At 39.1% G+C, this 18399-nt stretch overlaps 1 protein-coding gene across 4 annotated transcripts in view; it reads right to left on the bottom strand.

Moving 5' to 3' along the window:
- MED13L (mediator complex subunit 13L) overlaps window positions 1-18399 on the bottom strand; it is a 327210-nt gene that overhangs the window by 180446 nt on the left and 128365 nt on the right. Inside the window, exon 1 of one of the 4 annotated variants that reach the window (XM_033220472.1) lies at window positions 15843-15965. The exons of the other annotated variants lie outside the window; for them this stretch is intronic. Within the exon in view, the coding sequence (XP_033076363.1) occupies window positions 15843-15864 (22 nt within the window). The 5' untranslated portion in view covers window positions 15865-15965. Of the gene's footprint in view, window positions 1-15842; window positions 15966-18399 lie in introns of those variants that run through there. 4 annotated transcript variants of the gene reach the window in all.

Genomic DNA, 18399 nt, shown 5'->3' with positions numbered 1-18399 from the left:
AGGTGGTGGGTGCCTGTAGTCCCAGCTACTCGGGAGGCTGAGGCAGGAGAATGGTGTAAAACCCGGAGGCGGAGCTTGCAGTGAGCTGAGATCCGGCCACTGCACTCCAGCCTGGGCAACAGAGCGATACTCCGTCTCAAAAATAAAATAAAATAAAATAAAATAAATAAATAAATAAATACTACCACATTATTTTACTGGCACATCTCTGGAACCTGCCACACATACTCATATTATTGGGCAGAGAATTAGTTTGTCATTTTTGCAGCAACTCTACCGTAATACCATTCTCTAAATCTAAAGCACAAAATCTCTTTTAAAATATTATTATTGGATACTACAAAACACTAGCATTTGGAGTAAATGTCCTACACTCAAACTAAGTACACTATTTCCATATGGAAATGTGATTTTCTTCTCTTTCCTGCTTGCTTTTTTTTTCCCCCTTGCAATTTCACTATATGCCAATCCTGAGCTACAAGGTGATAAGAAAGGGAATAAACAGGTCGGGTGTGGTGGCTCACGCCTGTAATCCCAACACTTTGGGAGGCCGAGGTGGGTGGATCTTTGAGGTCAGGAGTTCGAGACCAGCCTGGTCAACATGGCGAAACCCCGTCTCTACTAAAAATACAAAAATTAGCCGGGTGTGGTGGTGTGTGCCTGTAATCCCAGTTACTCCAGAGGCTGAGGCAGGAGAATCACTAGAACCCTGGAGGCAGAGGCTGCAGGGAGCCAACACTGCATTACAGCCTGGGTGACAAAGCGAGATTCTGTCTCAAAAAAAAAGGGGGTGGGGGGGAGAGGAAGGGGAGGAAAGAAAGAAAGAGGAAAAACAGACTAACTGCAGGGAATGAAACAGTATCACTTGCTGCACAGTTGCAATTCTCTTGTTAGGAAAAATTAAAACTAATAATATTTGAAAACTGTTAGTCTGATTTACTACTGATAACACCAGGCATAAAGAGAAGAATCTTTGATCATTCGACAGAAGGAAAATGAGTGAAGGGGCACAATTATCTTCAAGTAGAAAAAGCCAATAGCACTGTTCAAAAAAAAGAGAACCAATTTCACCAGTTTGTTTTCTTTTTACTATGTGAGCAGACTTGACTTTTAAATTTCCGAACTGTACCCACAAAACGGAGTACTTTATCTTGCAACACTTTCCCTGCCAGTCAACATTGCCTAAAACTCCAATATTGAGTTTTCTTCTACCTGTAGGACTCTTAATGTAAGTAAGAGGAGAAACAGGAATTGCTAACAATCTGGAAACTGCCTGTGCCTGAAGAAGAGCTCAATCCAGCATGACGGTAGACCAGGCTGGTACTGTAACTCTTGGTGCTGCTCAGAAGCTGGTCTTAACAGGCTCTAGGACCATGGTAACTCATGTGAGGCCTCCAGATACAGGCACACGGGCCCCTGAAGCCACAGTTCACCCTGTCTGACAAACAATATTTTCCAAAGATAGCTCACAATATATCCCATATTACATGCCTTTTCTTACAGTGCAACACTATCAGTCTTCCTATCAAGTGGTAGGATCAATATTCCCTCCCCTGGATCTGGGTAGCTCTTTGTAACTGCCTCAACAAACAAAATATGGACGAAGTGACTGTATGTTAGTCTCCAAGTCCAGAGTGTCAGAAACTGATAGTTCTCCACATCTGCACTCAGGAAGATCACTTTTGGAGTGCAAACACCCTGCTGTGAGGAAACCGAGTCCACACGGAGCAGCCACGTGTGGTTCTTCTGGCCAACTGTCTCAGTTGACACCTCAGCCAAAAACCAGCATCAACCACCAGCTATGCGAATAAAAACACCTTCCGAGGCAATCAGGCCTCAGTCTGATGGAAAGACTGCAGTCTTGGAGTCTTTCCAGTGGAGCCCTCAGACATCCTAGAGCAAAAACTATTGGTCCCTACTATGCCCTAAGTTCTGACCCCCAGAGTCCATAGGCATAATAAAATAAACTGTTTTTGCTACTGAGTTTTGGTATTAGATGATACACACCCAGTGCAACCACTGTCCCAGGCAGAGTAGATTCATAACTCATTCACAAAAACAAAATTATAGTACTTCACACTAGTTCTGCAGTAACATAATCTGGATGATTATTGTTAGATGATAAATCATTAAGGTAGAAGTAGTACACTGAGACATGAACTAAATTTCAAAGGTACCCAACTTCATTGTAGTAAGCACATTATGAACAAAGATACAGAGTCAGTGAAATGAAATGCTGAATTTATAATTTATATTACATATTAATGAGAACATTTTTATGAGAACCCTTGTGATATAATAGGGTACTAGGATTGTCTCAGCACTGAAGCAAACTGGCTATGTGGCTAAATTTTAATTCACGTATCTATTCATTCAGCAAGTGAATGGATATGGTATCTTAGGCACTATTCTAGGGGCTGAAAATTCTGCAGTGAACAGATTTTTCATAAAACTTTCATTTTAGTTGAGAGAGGCAGAGAGTAGTAATTTTACTTATATAAAATTATTCAAACCCATGTTAAATGCAAACTAAGTCTTTTACCTTATTTACCTAAAAGACAATAAGACATGATGGAAGGTCAATGAAAGTAGGATTCATACGCTATTTACGATGATACGGCAGTTTTAAAATAAGACCCCAAGTGTCTGACACTCCTCCCATTGAGAGGGAGGGCCTATATTTCTTTCCTTTAAAATTTAGGATTTATGGTTGCTTCAAGGAAAGAGTAGGATGAAAGTGACACCATGTGGCCGGGCGCAATGGCTCACACCTGTAATCCCAGCACTTTGGGAGGTTGAGGCGGGCGGATCACGAGGTCAGGAGATGGAGACCATCCTGGCTAATATGGTGAAACCCCATCTCTACTAAAAATACAAAAAATTATCTGGACATGATGGCACGTGCCTGTAGTCCCAGCTACTCAGGAGGCTGAGACAGGAGAATCACTTGAGCCCGGGAGGCGGAGGTTGCAGTGAGCTGAGATGGTGCCACTATACTCCAGCCTAGGCAACAGAGCGAGACCCCATCTCAAACAAACAAAAAAGCAAGTGATGACACAGTTTCTATGAGTAGGTTAGAAAAGCCATACAAGCTTCCACCTCACTCGGTGGAACACTCACTTTGAAAGTCCTGAGGTAATAAATCTAACTCATAGGCCTCCAGATGATCTTGGCACCCAGCCATTCAATTATACTAGTTTTGCCAGCTGAAGGTCGAGACATAAGAGTGCTGAAACAAACCATATCTATTATGCCCTTTCCAAATTCTTGACCTAAAGAACCTGTGAACATAATGAAATGGTTGCCAGTTTATGCCACCAAATTTGGGGTGGTTTGTTACACAGCAATGGAAAACTGGAGCAAATGGTAAGATCACACTATAATATAAGGAAGTAGTATTTGTTCTGAGACCTAATGCTATCAAAGAGCCAGGCTCGTGAGATGAAGGAATAGCTATTCAAACAGGGAGAGGAGCAAGTACACGTCCCTAAAGCAGGAAGGAGCTCTGTGGTATAAGTCAATTAGATACATAAGGCTAGCTGATCAGTTTTATGACACTTGATGAGTTATCCAGAAATTATGTTCCGTATACACAGAACCCACTGTGCTGCTTCAAGTGGGGCTGTTTTTCAAAGATTCTTTTTTTTTTTTTTTTTTTTTGAGACACACTCTCGCTCTGCCACCCAGGCTGGAGTGCAGTGGCACAATCTCGGCTCACTGCAACCTCCCCGCCTCTGGGTGCAAGCAATTCTCTGCCTCAGCCTCCCAAGTAGCTGGGATTACAGGCGCCAGCCACCATGCCTGGCTAATTTTTATATTTTATCAGGGATGGGGTTTACCATCTTGGCCAAGCTGGTCTTGAATTCCTGACCTCGTGATCCACCTGCCTCAGCCTCCCAAAGTGCGGGGATTATAGGCGTGAGCCACTGCACCCAGCCTCAAAGATTCTTTTGGCTGTTGTGTGTCTCTTGATGTTTAATGAGGAAACTGAACTAAGTGCTATGGTCCCTTCATATCTACCATGCAAGTGTTTCTCAAATTTGGGCTATAGAAAATCCTTAAGATTAAAATTAATGCTTAACTGTGCTCATCAGAATGATCTTTTCACAACTGAGTATCACTACACAATCTCAATGCCTGTGTGTGTATGTATAGTTCCCACTTAAAGGCTAAGGAGAAAAGAACACAGACCAAAAATATGTGTGTATGAGAGAGAGAAAGAATGATGCATTCACACCAAATGAAGCTACAGTAAGTTATGCTAAAGTGTTACAGCATTTCAAACAGGAGGAAATGGTGGAAGACTTGAGTCATCACACCATCCACAGAATAGGCAAGCCAAAATTAAACAGATTTGTTTCTAAGAAGACATTACCAAATTTTTGCTATGAACAGAAACCTGCATTCAAGTAAACATCAGGTGGCATTTAATATTATGATATTAATCTGTATTTTTATCAGTTATACAGTTTTGATTGTATTTAACCTATAAAACAGTTTCATTATTATAATCATATAATAGCTAGAAGCACAGTGGTATCCAAAAGCCTCTAAAGTCATAATATAATCAAGTGTTTACATTAATAAGAGTGAACATAAATTGGTGACCTTCGCAACATAGTAACACATATTACAAGCACATTTTCATGAACATTTGATTTTCCTGAATAAACTTGAGATCCTAGCTGAACCATACCAATTATTTAAAGCTAACATAAACAGAAGACAATTGAGGTAAATCATCAGTAAACATTTAAAAACCAAAAATAATTCTGTGTTGGAATAGTCTTCTCCTTCTAACTTTGTCTTTACACGGCTAAATCTTTTTCATTCTTCATTCCCTGTATGACCATCTCAGGCCACTGCAGCCCAAAATTTCAGCATCTCTAAACTCCCAGATATTGTCTATGCCATTCCTACACCTGCTGCTTGACACTGTTAAGCTATTTTATGCATCCTTTTTGTCGCCAAGATGAATGATGATGTGATGATAATGGAGGTAGTGGCGGTGGCATGATAAAGATGAGGACAACAATGGCAGCAGCTATCAATTACTCAGTGATAATTTATGTTCCAATCACATAACTCACCTCCATAATACTCTTATTAGGTAGATAAATATAATCTCCACTTTACAGATATAGAAATCAAGTAATAGGAATTATGTAATTTTCTCAAAGCCAAAAAGATAACAAATGAATGAGCTAGAAATAGAAAACTCTGGTCTGCTTTGTAACACTAGTATTAAAAAATAAGTACGGGGCTTTGAAAACGTAGGGGGTTTCAGAATCACAGAGGGTGTGAAGGCTGGATAAAAATTATGAGGTACTCCAAATGACATTAAAATCCCAGGGAAACAGGTTTTGGAATTTATTAACAAGCTTTCCAAGTATATTCTTATATTGAAGATTAAGCAGCAGACTGCACCCAGTGTTATTTTGCCACCATCTAGACTATGGCATTTCTGAGAACACAGACAACTTGTATAAACTTGTCTAAAAAATACAGTATTGTACCTTCGAAACAGTAAGAGCTCAATAAATGCTTGTTATTTTTATACCTTTACACTGACTTGGTTTTTTGATTGTTTTGTTTTTGTTGTTTGTTTGTTTGTTTTTGGAGATGGAGTTTCGCTCTTGTTGCCCAGGCTGGAGTCCAATGGTGCCATCTCAGGTCACTACAACCTCCGCCTCCCGGGATCAAATAATTCTCCTGCCTCAGCCTCCCAAGTAGCTGGGATTACAGGCGCCTGCCACCACACCTGGCTAATTTTCTATTTTCAGTAGAGATGGGGTTTCACCATGTTGGCCAGGTGGGTCTTGAACTCCTGACCTCAGGCAATCCGCCCGCCTTGGCCTCCCAAATTGCTGGGATTGCAGGCATGAGACACCTCTCCCGGCCTGATATAAATTTTTAAAACCCATTATTTAAATTATATATTTGTTAAAATCTAGCAGGATCTAAATATTCTACAAAATAAATTTTATAAAACATAGCGCTATTGTTTAGGTATTTAAAGCCTAGACTTAGGAGGAAAAAATTGTAATTTCAATAATTTTCAAAGACTTTTTACATTATCAGGGTTTGTGGTTGTTAGGTACAGAGACTGGAGTACAGGACAGGGAAGGGTGGTAGTAACATTGAAGCTGTAAAGAAAGTGAAAGAACTGAAGACCTCTTGGGTGGTCCCTGGAATTCTCTCAATGTTCTTTTCTGCAAGCGAAGCAGAGGCCAAGCTGTAATGCTCACAAAGCTACAGCGTCTTTTTATGGGTTCCATCTAGCTCTAGAGTTTTATGATTCAAGTAAGGTGGGTGGTAAATTAAGCTGCTGCTGTCTTCCCACAGAGCTGTTTGTGGCCATCAGGACAAATCTGGGGAAGCTCAATTAACACATGTCTGACCTTGGTCAAGTCATAATTCCTCAAAAAACATCTGCAATATTGTGACCTACCAGAAAATTCTATGCAAATGTTCGTCATTGATAGTGAAAGGTGTGAACACTTTATTCTGCAGCATTTTTTGTTTCATTTTGTTTAACCAATCAGTAAAGTTAACTGGCTTAACTTTAAGCCAGTAAAGTTCAAGGTGTTTTAAGATAACTAATATCTCTGATTTAGGATGTTCTCTTTAGTATTTAAGAAGAAAGGAAGAAAAGTGATTTCAAATCAAACCACCCTTAAGTGCCTATTTGACTAGTAACGGCTGAAATTCAGGGTGATTCGCACACTTGGTTAATGAAGGACACCACAAAACCTAATATAGTTGAGACAGATTCCTCGAATTTCTGAATCCACAATGATTACCACCTTTGTTTTAATAAAAGTGGTCAAGAAGAGACTGAACTGTAAACACTGAGCTTTCACCAGAAAAACATAAATGCACTTATATGCCAGGCCCTCACACTGCTAAGCTAAGACCCCCTGAATCAAGAATATCACAGAGCATGCTTCTCAAATCTTAACTATGCCAACATTTCAAGGTTTGAAAAAAGTAAACTTTATACAGTATCCTATATGTTACTGTTGCATAAACTAAAAGATAAAACACATGGCAATTCAATGATGATTGATGAAAACTTTGTAGGTTTGCTAAATTACACTCATCAGGACAACAATGCAGTATAATGCAGATTCTTCTTTTTTCAAAGAAGGGTATCGTATTTTCTAGAGAAAATATTGCCTTTCAGAGGGGTCAGTATTATAAGCCCACCAAGTGATCCCATTTCAAAATTGAAAAGTTTTGTCACCTAACATGAAACCTTTAAAAATGTTTTGGTACACATACCTTCATTTAAGAAAAAGAATAAATGACCCTCTTACAGTTATCATAAAATATTATTTTTTAAAATATCTTCACAATCTGATTTTAAACTCCTTAAGGGTAGAGAATATGTCTTTTATCTTGTTTCATATAGTACCTAGCAACAGGTATTAACAATATGCTTGCTGAGTGTGCTTTAAGTATTTGCTGGATAGGCCGCACATGGTTGCTCATGCCTGTAAGGCCAGTACTTTGGGAGACCAAGGCAGGTGGATCACCTGAGGTCAGGAGTTCGAACTAGTCTGGCCAATACGGTGAAACCCCATCTCTACTAAAAATACAAAACTTAGCCAGCCGTGGCGGTGCACACCTATAATCCCAGCTTCTCGCGAGGCTGAGGCTGGAGAATCGCTTGAACCAGGGAGGCAGAGGTTGCAGTGAGCTGAGATTGTGCCACTACACTCCAGCCTGGGCAACAAAACGAAAACTCCAACTCAAAAAGAAAAAAAAAAATTGCTGAATAAATAGATGAATGCCAACTAATACAGTTTCCAAAGGCAGACAGGACCTTTAAAACAATTTTAAGAATATACTTTCTTTTTATAACTCACCTAGGAACAAAATTATCACAATGAAAAATTTGCATAAAGTGAGCAAAAACATACTCCCTCCCCTTTCCCAGTGTGCTCTATTCTCATTATCCTGTTTTATTTTCTTCCAGAGCATTTACCACCATCTAACATACTTAATATTTATGCGTGATTATCGTCTATCTCCTCACCCCATCCCCAATTAGAGTGTAAGCTTAATGAAAGTAAAGATTTGCCTGTTTTGTTTCAAGGTTATATCCTAAGTACACAAAATGTGTGTCCTGGGATACATTAAACAATCAATGACTATTGAATCTATCTTCAGGATTCTTTACCAGTGTTACTGTTTGTTCTAAAAGTATTTTTAGAGCTCTAGTTACACAGTGACAAATGAGGACGTTTTACAGACATGTACATATTATGTGTACACACACACACACACACACACACATAGATACAAACAAAAATTATTTCATCTCTCATGAAATGTTGCTATCTCTAAGGTGTAATAAGGTGTAAACAGAGCAGCTACCAGGAAAGGAACATGTTAGAGAAAGCAAATCACATCCAAGTCTAACCATAAAAAGGACCCAGAAAAGTAGATAATTACAAAAACTGGTTTAAAAACAAAACTTTCAACAACAATCAGTCATCCCTAAAGTTAAATCTCTCTGGAGCAGAAACTGATTCAGCATCGACTTACAAATCATTGCATTACTAACATAAGATCTTGCAACAACTGAAGTTATCTTAGGGAGGCTTCCAACTAAAGTCCATCCTATTCTGTAGGAAAAGTGGCTGAAATGATAGTCATCACATTTAATATCATTAATTTTTAAATACTTAACTGCTTTGTTAGACTATAAATTCCTTGTCCAAAGGGGCAGCTATGTCTGTTGTGCTGTTTGTTTCCTTCAACTGCTAAATATTTCATTATTTGTTTAAACGTGTGGATTTTTTTAAATCTGTCTCTAATACCATGAGAGCAGAGACACACACAGTGCTAAGCACAACGAATAAATATGTGTTGAACTGAATTCAACACAGAGATCAAGATGCCAATAAAATTAACCTTCAAATCCACAACCTTATGGCAAGGCAATTCAGTTATCATATTAAATATCCATACAAGGTACCTAATATGAAGGCAATTAAATAAGCAACAATTAATCTGTTAGCATTCTGTATTCAAACCAATATTAAAGCTATGCATAACTAGTTATTGTAATTACATAAATGAAGGGCTATAAACATTAGGTGGCAGCAGCAGTACACTGTATCATAATCCTGAAACTGATTTTTTTTCATATATAGAAATCTGACCCAGAAATAGGGTTACACAAATAGCTTCACATATAAAATATACAAAAGGAACTGAAAACACAGTAACAAAATATGCAAATACAATTATTCTTTACATCCAGATTTTTAAAGTATTATTTCTATAAATAAGATAATTGAGCAGTGTAAAAGTGTTGGCAGTTTTCTATACATGTATTGCAATTTCTGCTTTATCCTAACTCTCTGACAGTCTACATCCAAGTTGCCAGCTCTACCTTCAAAATGGTATCTAGAATGTGAGTACTTCTCACCACCCGCACCACAGGGACTCTGGTGGAAGCCATCCCCATCATCAACCTGGATCATGACAACAGACTCCTGTGGGATCTCTGCTTCTGTTCTGGCTCTCCCCCAACCCAGTGTCTTCCCCACGTGGAAGCTAGAGGAATCCTTTAAAATGGTAACTGGGTCTGCTCTGAAGCCTTCAATGGCTTCTCAACTCCAAGAGAGTTCTACTCTGGTCTTTGGCACCCTTCATAAATTGTCCCCCACACCCTACCCCAGCTTCACGCCCACTACTCTTCCCCTTGCTCACACCACTTGAGCCACACTGGTCCTTCATCAGACCAATTGCACTCCACCCAATGACCTTTGTATTTGCTGTTCTCTCTCCCTGAAACGCTCTTCTGACAGATATCCATCCCCATACCTCTTTTAGGTCTCACCTCATACGCCACCCAATCAGACTTTCTCTGACCACCCTACTTAAAATAGCAACCATCCTCCTTCACTGCTTCATTTTTCTCCATGTCACTAATCAGCATCGGGTGTATTTTGTGTGTTTACTTCTTTACTATCTTCTCTACCAAAGCTAAAAATCCACAGGAACCAAGATTTTAGTCTGTTTTCTTCACTACTTTATTCTCAAAGCCTTAAACAGTGCCTGGTAAATAGCAGCACACAAATACTTGTGAACAAATAATTTCTGGCATCAAATAAGCATACAGCAATAGTCCTATAGCTGTTCCCTATCCAAGACAAAAGACATTAAAAGCCAGACTCAGTCAGTGGCTCACGCCTGTAATCCTAGCACTTTGGGAGGCCGAAGCAGGTGGATCACCTGAGGACAGGAGTTCGAGACCAGCCTGGCCAACACAGTGAAACCCTATCTCTACTAAAAATACAAAAATTAGCTGGGCATAGTGATACATACCTGTAATCCCAGCTACTCAGGAGGTTGAGGCAGGAGAATCACTTGAACCAGGGTGGCAGAGGTTGCAGCAGGCCAATATTGTGCCACTGCACTCCAGCCTGGGTGACAGAGTGAGACCCAGTCTCAAAAAAAAAAAAAAAGTCCACTTTATTTATTACTAAGTTCAAGTATGCACAATTGATGTATGTGTGCATAAAAATAAAGTGACACTTTTATATTACACACAATTTAAAAGTAATGTTAAGTCAAATTTGTTAAATTGACCATTATAATATGATGGAACTATACGTTTAAAATTTAAAACTATTCTTACAGTGTACTTAATTATTAGAACTCCAAGCAACCAAGCTCTTCCTTATATTCAAATCAAACAGGTGAACTCAAAATTGACTTTTGCTTTATCTTATCTACTGACAAGCTTTGTGGGCTCAGGCTCTGTTGGCTTCAGAAAGAAAGAATTACAGGTTTGCTCTCAGCCAAATGACTCTATAATTGGTGTTGATTGCTTAATTCTGAACTACATCAGTAGCTAACCACTGATTATGAAATGCCCAGATTTGGTTTATTTTCTTTACTGTTTACATACTGTAGAATAAACATTTGGGCAAGAAATAGACACAAAAGACCTCAAGAAATTTTCAAAATACAGTACACCTGCCAGGCACAGTGGCTCAGGTCTGTAATCCCAGCACTCAGGGAGGCCAGCGCAGGTTGGGGTGAATCACTTGAGTCCAGGGGACACAGTAACACCTTGTATCAAAAAAAAAAAAAAATAGGAGAGGGAGAGTGAGAAAAAGAAAGAATAAATGACTACCAGAGCCACAGAAATTTAGCATGCTCCTGCTTCTTGAAAGTCTACTTAGAAAAATCCCAATTTATAATGGGTGTGTTCCGAAGATTCACTTGTAAGTCAATGATTTGAAATCCAGAAAGTTGTTCTCCCACAGGAACAACATTAAGTACACTAGCTATGTTCCCAGCTTGTCCAAAGCAGCTGGTATCACATTAATTTATACTTCCTCTCAGAGCTGACTCATTTCCATTATTCTCTGGGACTCCCTTCTAAAATGTTTCCATCAAATTTTTCATTAAATAAGTTTTGTGGCCTAACCGATATAAACAATGATCCTACTTGCTACACGTCACTATGAAAACAAACTAACAGCAGGGCAAGGCAAGAAAGGAAGAATAATTGAGATTACTTATATCTCTAGAGAGGGATGGACCTCACTAGGTTGTTCATATTCACAGACAGCATATTAAAGTTACAAATCCTGAGCCATCCAAAATGAATATACAGTAACTATTTCCATGTAAGAAGAAAATCAGAGCAACTTGTACCTTAAAGGTTATGGATTGGCTAAAAGAGACCACACACTGGTTCACCTCCTTTAAATCCCCAATTATTTCACCAATGCTACAGAACTTAATAGAAGCCAGGTGATTACCCAGAGCCACAGAACAGGCACACAGGCAGCTTCTCTTTGCTTGGTCTTTCCTTTGCCCCTGTGCTCCACACACAGCACACAAGGAAGGATTCTGACTGAGCTGAGAAATTCCTGCTATTTCACTGCCCCAAGAGCTTAATTCACAGCCCTGAAATACTCACACCATTAACTCATGTGATTCCATTTAAAAGAATGGTTCACAAAACCTTTCCTCATTACTAAATGAAACTCAGCCATCACCGATAAAAGTCCACACCCTCACTTTGGATGAGAGGGTAAGGGTGGTGCCCAACTACTCCTCAAATTATCTCTTGTCCTTCACTGTCCCAAAGAGCCCAGCTCAAAACAGTTCAATCACGATAGTTAACTGAGATCTCATGTCTGAAATTCTGGGTGATTCCAAAACTGAGTTTGGTCTGAGAATCTTTGTCCCAAATCTATTTCCTCAAAAAAAAAAAATCCCTAAGGAAAGAGCATACCCCAAAACTTAAAATCTTTGCTCAAAGCATGCTCAATGTAAGTTCTCCGTGTTTGTGGTTAATCAATGTGGCTAATACAACTAATAGCTGACCTACTGTAGTTTCTACTATGAATTCAGAATACATTTTCTGAAACTCTAACTACTTTATGCAAACATTTTTAAAGATTAACTGAGATAACATGTAAAGGTGCTTAAAATAGTGTCTCTGGCAGAGAATATGTTCCATAAAAGTGAGTGGGTTTTGTTTACCCAAAAGGTAAGTTGTCTAGGCACTGAATCTGATACACAATTAGCAACATAAAATAACCTCTCTCTGACTGCTGTAGATATGTTAAGATTCCTTAACATATCTAAGGAATTTAACTTATTTTCTATCTAATTATCAAAATGTATGCTACAACACAGCTTCAAGTTGCACTTCACTGCATCACTGTACTGTTTCTGTCCCGTGGTTGCTCCACTTAATTCATCCCATACCACTTATAAGGTAATTACATTTATCTGTGCATCTCACAAAATAGGAACATACTCTGTTGTCAGTACACTGACTTCACATTACGATCCTCTTTTCTTCATATGGCCATTTAAGTAAAACTGGCTTATCCAACATCATCTCCTTCAGAACAACAAATTAATTATCTGCCTCATACCAAATACGGTGGCCAAACTTCTACCTACTATTTATTGTTTGATAAGTCAATGCCAGTGTCAACCAAACCAATAATAGTCCTAAATGGCAGATGGAAATCTGTAACAAGGAATCCTGATACTCAATCTCTATGCACATCACTATATATCCTTAAGAAAAGGACTCCATGGTGTGCATACAAAGATTTCCTCATCACAGGCTGAAAAACAACCTAGAACAGGTGCTCTAGAACCACGTCCAGGGGAGGGGGATGCCTGGCCTAGCTCATCTAAAAAGTTCCTTCCAGTACTAAAATTCTAGGCTTTCCTGCTTCTATACAGTTGTTAAAATAAATGGCATACAGTTCCTCAGCAGTTGCTTCAAGTACTTTTTTTTCTTTTCTCTTTGAAACAAGGTCTCATTCTGTTACTAAGACTGGAGTGCAGTGGTACAATCATAGCTCACTACAGCCTCAAACTCCTGGGCTCAAGTGATCCTCCCACCTCAGCCTCCAAGTAGGTAGGACTACAGGCACATGCCACCACACTCAACTCATTTTTTTTTTTTTTTTTGGTAGAGTCTTGCTAAGTTGCCTTGGCTGGTCTTGAACTCCTGGCCTCAAGCAATTCTCTGCCTTGGTCTCCCCAAGTGCTGGGACTAAATCTAGGTGAGAGCCACTGTGCCTGGCCTCAAGTACATTTTTAGTCTAAGCCTGACGAAGTTTTAAAAAAAAAAAAAAAAAAAAAATCCCCACACACACAGAGGCATGCTTTAATAATATGTTCCAGGTTCTCTGCAATAAATAAACCAAATGAGAAAAATGTAATTCTTTTCTATTTGTGACCCCCAAAAAGATTTTTAAATTCACTAGCAAATAGACTTTAAATCAACCTTGTCCAACCCACAGCCCGTGGGCCGTATGAGGCCCAGAATGGCTTTGAATGTGGCCCAACACAAATTTGTAAACTTTCTTAAAACATTATGAGCTTTTTTGAGATTTTTTTGTTTTTGCTTCTGTTGGTTTTTTTGAGATGGAATCTCGCTCTGTCGCCAGGCTGGAGTGCAGTGGCACAATCTCAGCTCACTGCAACCTCCGCCTCCTGGGTTCAAGTGATTCTCCTGCCTCAGTCTCCCAAGTAGCTGGAACTACAGGCATATGCCACCATGCCCAGCTAATTTTTGTACTTTTAGTGGAGACGGGGTTTCATCATGGTGGCCAAGATGGTCTCAATCTCCTGACCTTGTGATCTGCCGGCCTCAGCCTCCCAAAGTGCTGGCATTACAGACGTGAGCCACCAAGCCCAGTCGAGTTTTTTTGTTTTTGTTTTTGTTTTTAAGCTCATCAGTTATCCTTAATGTTCGTGTATGTTATATGTGGCTCAAGACAATTCTTCTTTCAGTATGGCCTAGGGAAACCAAAAGATTGGACACCCCTGCTTTAAATCTTGATTAAATTCCCTAAATAGCTGACCATGGTGACTCACGCCTGCAATCCCAGCACTTTGGGAGACCAAGGCAGGGAGATTGCTTGAGGCCAGGAATTCGGACCAGCCCGGCCAACATGATGAAACCCCATCTCTACTAAAAAAAATACAAAACTTAGTTGAGGAGCACGGTGGTCCACACCTATAATCCCAGCTCCTTGGGAAGCTGAGGCACAAAAATTGCTTGAACCCAGGAGGTGGAAGTTGCAGTGAGCCAAGATCGCACCACTGCACTCCAGCCTGGACAACAGAGCACATATACACATATATACAGACATTTACTTATTAGTTCAGAAGATTAATAAAATTCAAGTATTTCCTGAATTTCTAATTAAGTGTGCAGATAACTCAACCCTCTCCCCTACGATTATATTTTGCTTTTAAAAAAGAGTCAATATTAAATACACTTGTGTGGAACTACACAAAGCCATATATTAAAATTATTTATATAATTGTTGATGGTGAACCTTATAAATGGGATTATACTTCTCTCCTACAAAATGAGGAGTGCTATTGCAAATGGCTCAAAAAGGAAAAAGAGAAAAATTAAGTTTGGAAAACTTTCATGTCAATGATAAAGAAGTGTTTTATATAGTAACCAGCTAAAGAAAAAGTGATGTCAAGTTGACAATCCATACTAAAAACTACTTTGCTTGTTTATATATCTCTCTATATATGTATCTCTATGTCTATGTCTATATCTATATCTATAGATATAAGTAGTTTATCTTGATTTTATTATTTTGGGAAAGAGGAACATAAAAGAAAGGAGAAATAATTGGAATTTAGGTTACCTCCGAAGAAAGGAGGCTTTGCTTTAAGAAGATGGGGAACGTAATACTCTATTCGTCTAACCAATCAATAACCACACTTCGAAACCTTTTTTTTTTTGGGGGGGGGGGGGGAGACGGAGTCTCGCTCTGTTGCCCAGGTTGGAGTACAGTGGCGCCATCTCGGCTCACTGCAACCTCCACCTCCCGGGCTCACGCCATTCTCCTGCCTCAGCCTCCCGAGCAGCTGGGACTACAGGCGCCCGCCACCACGCCCGGTTAATTTTTTTGTATTTTTAGTAGAGACAAGGTTTCACCGTGTTCGCCAGGATGGTCTCGATCTCCTGACCTCATGATCTACCCACCTCGCCCTCCCAAAGTGCTGGGATTACAGGCGTGAGCTACCGCGCCCGGCCTGAACTATTTCATTTGTCTTCCAATAGCCACGTAGATCTGTTCCTCAGTACTGCCTCTGATCCATTCTTCTCACCAATTTCCAAGTCACCTTACTAAAGCATGGCTCTGATCATGTTTTTAAACTCACTAACTAAAAATAGTCTAACGATCTTATAACTGTACTATTTTTGTCCCACCTATTTGTTCAGTTTTCTCTGTATACTTCCTTCTATTTCCTACCCACTATCAAGTCATTATTTGAGATACTTTGATCACATTCGGTATTCATACCTTTGCTCATGCACCGTACCATGTGCCCAGAATAGGTTACCCTGCTCCCATCTCTGCTTATTACTATGCCATGTTTTCAATAAGACTTTCCTCATATCCCTCCAACTAGACTAACTTCCCTCTTTCCTGACTTAAGGCATTCTTGATTATGTTTGTATTCTAGAACTTCTCGTACAGAATTCCTAGAAAGGAATTCTGCATGGTTTAGATAGTATGTTTGACTGCTTCACCTCATCTTCTATCTGTGAAGCATGCTTCCCGCATTTTTCAATTCTCATTTGACAAAGAAGGCTGACTTTAAAAAGAACAGCTCAGGCTATGTCCAAAAAGTCAAATGATTACTAACTTTAAAAACAGTAGCCGGTATTTGTGAAAGAAGAATTTTACAATTCACCTAAATACCAAATCTCCCAATAATATTAAATCAGACCTTAAAGGGTGGGTAACATTTAGAATAAGTAAACAGGGAGATTAAGGAAAGATGGTGAATACAGATGACCTAAGCAGAAGAAACGACATGAACAAAAACAAAGAAAATAAGAGTTAAGCATTGAGAATGGTTTGGTTAGAGATGAGTAAGTGGACATTAAGTTCCTTTCATATGCCCCCATAGTGCCTGCAGCTTAGCTGGCAATAAAAAGAAGTTTAATAAATGAATGATAAAATAACATATTTTTAATGGGCTGAGGAAGAAATGGAAGACAGAAAAAGAAAGGTGTGTGACATTTCTTTCACTTTGCCCTCTGACAGTTATATCTTTTAAATGTATCCATTTTTAATGAATGAATAAATTCATTTCCCTTGAAGTGGATCAAATACAAAATCAGACCCAGGTATACACATTTAATAAATGCACATATGGACAGATTTAGTTATCAAAAGAATGGCTCTAAAAGGAAGAATCTCTGTAAAGACCTAATTGGAATCAGAGCTGAGATCGCTCCGATACCAGCATGGCCCTAAGCCAAATCTCTTTTCTGACTGACCATGCAGGCTGTGTCACTGGACATTAACTTCACACAACATGTAACAAGCCACCAAGTATCTAGTTCTCTTGTGTCCGCCTAAGGCCAGAGCCTACCTTCCCTTACCGTAGTGCCAGCTTATCAACGTACTCAAATTTTATTACAACAGAGTCTTAGAAAGCAAATCCAAGGCTGCAAAAAATAAGTCATTTCTACTCTTCTTGTTAACATCTAGATCTTGTCATAATTTAGTAAACCAAACTTCTATAATCAATGACGTGGGTAAGACTCAATGCCTCAGGCTGGCATTCTAAACCTCCTACAACTATGTCTGAGCTTCCATTCTGGTCTCGTGTTCCACTACTCCTCCATTGCACCTCTGCCGCTCGACTTCACTAAGTGTTCCTATACAAGATCTTCTAACACTTAGGATAATCTGTTTCTCTGACCTCTCACAGAATTCAGGCATACCACTCTCACATCTGGCATTTCCTCATTCTTACTATCTGTTTGTACAGCTCTAAGCTAGAAAATAGTGAAAACTTATCTTTATTAATGGGCAACCTAAAATTACGGAAAGATACAAGCTTTGAAATTAGTTTAGTCTAGATTTGAAACCCACATATGCTACTTCCTGTGTGTGGCCCTAGGTAGGTCATTTAACTTTCTCAATCTTAGTTTCTTCTTTTGTAAATGCAATCTAGAACTAGAGCTGTGGTACGTAAAGCACCTAGCACTACACTAGGCCCACAGTTAAGGACTTGTGTGGATGCCACTACTACCGTTCAACTTTGTCTCCGACTCCAACCCACTCCCCAGAGGTCTATCACAAGATCTTATGGTTAAAAAATGGGAAAACTTCAGAGGACCGGAAGATTAAGGGGGGGATGGGATGAGAAAACTACAGAGAATAAACTAGTCCCATAAATTTCATCGTAACTAGGCTTATAGCAAGCAAAATCTCTTGGGAGTGGGGAGAGGAGATATTTAGTTATGAATTTCTGTTATTGAAAATAAATGTGTATAAGAGGTCTTCATAAAGAAGTCAATTTTCATATATAATTGGTTGAGATCAAAGATGTCTTAAGTTACTATAGAAATGTCAGAACTGTTAAATGTTTTAAGTGAAAATGTTTCTTCACATCCTACCTTCAAATTGCCTCCTCAATGAAAAAGAAAATTATTTTAAAAGGTATCACGAAGAAACTCCATTAGCAAGGGGTTAGGACAGAGATTTAACAATAAATACATATAATAAAAAACTCCTTTGTTACAGTGATTTTAGAATAAAACACAGCACAAACTATATTACATGTGGCCTTTAGAAAAATGTGGATGTGAAGGATCCTACAGAGTGGTTGAAATTGAGCAGTAAGAAATCACATTACAATGGACCTAAAGGCAGGAATAAATCTACAGCAAGTTTTGGAAAATCAAAATTAGCCATAATGTGCAAAAACAAAATGATGCCATCTGCCTATAGCAGCTATGGGAACGATACAGACTAATGAGTGCCTTATTTTTAACCTTCCTAAGAGTGAAAGTCAACAAGTGAAAGAACAGAGACAGAGGGGCAAAAGGTAAAATAGGTC

This window comes from Trachypithecus francoisi, unplaced genomic scaffold (genome assembly GCF_009764315.1).
Source record: "Trachypithecus francoisi isolate TF-2019V2 unplaced genomic scaffold, Tfra_2.0 Lachesis_group11, whole genome shotgun sequence".
Classification (NCBI taxonomy): Eukaryota; Metazoa; Chordata; class Mammalia; order Primates; family Cercopithecidae; genus Trachypithecus; species Trachypithecus francoisi.
This window is presented reverse-complemented; position numbering and strand designations above follow the sequence as displayed.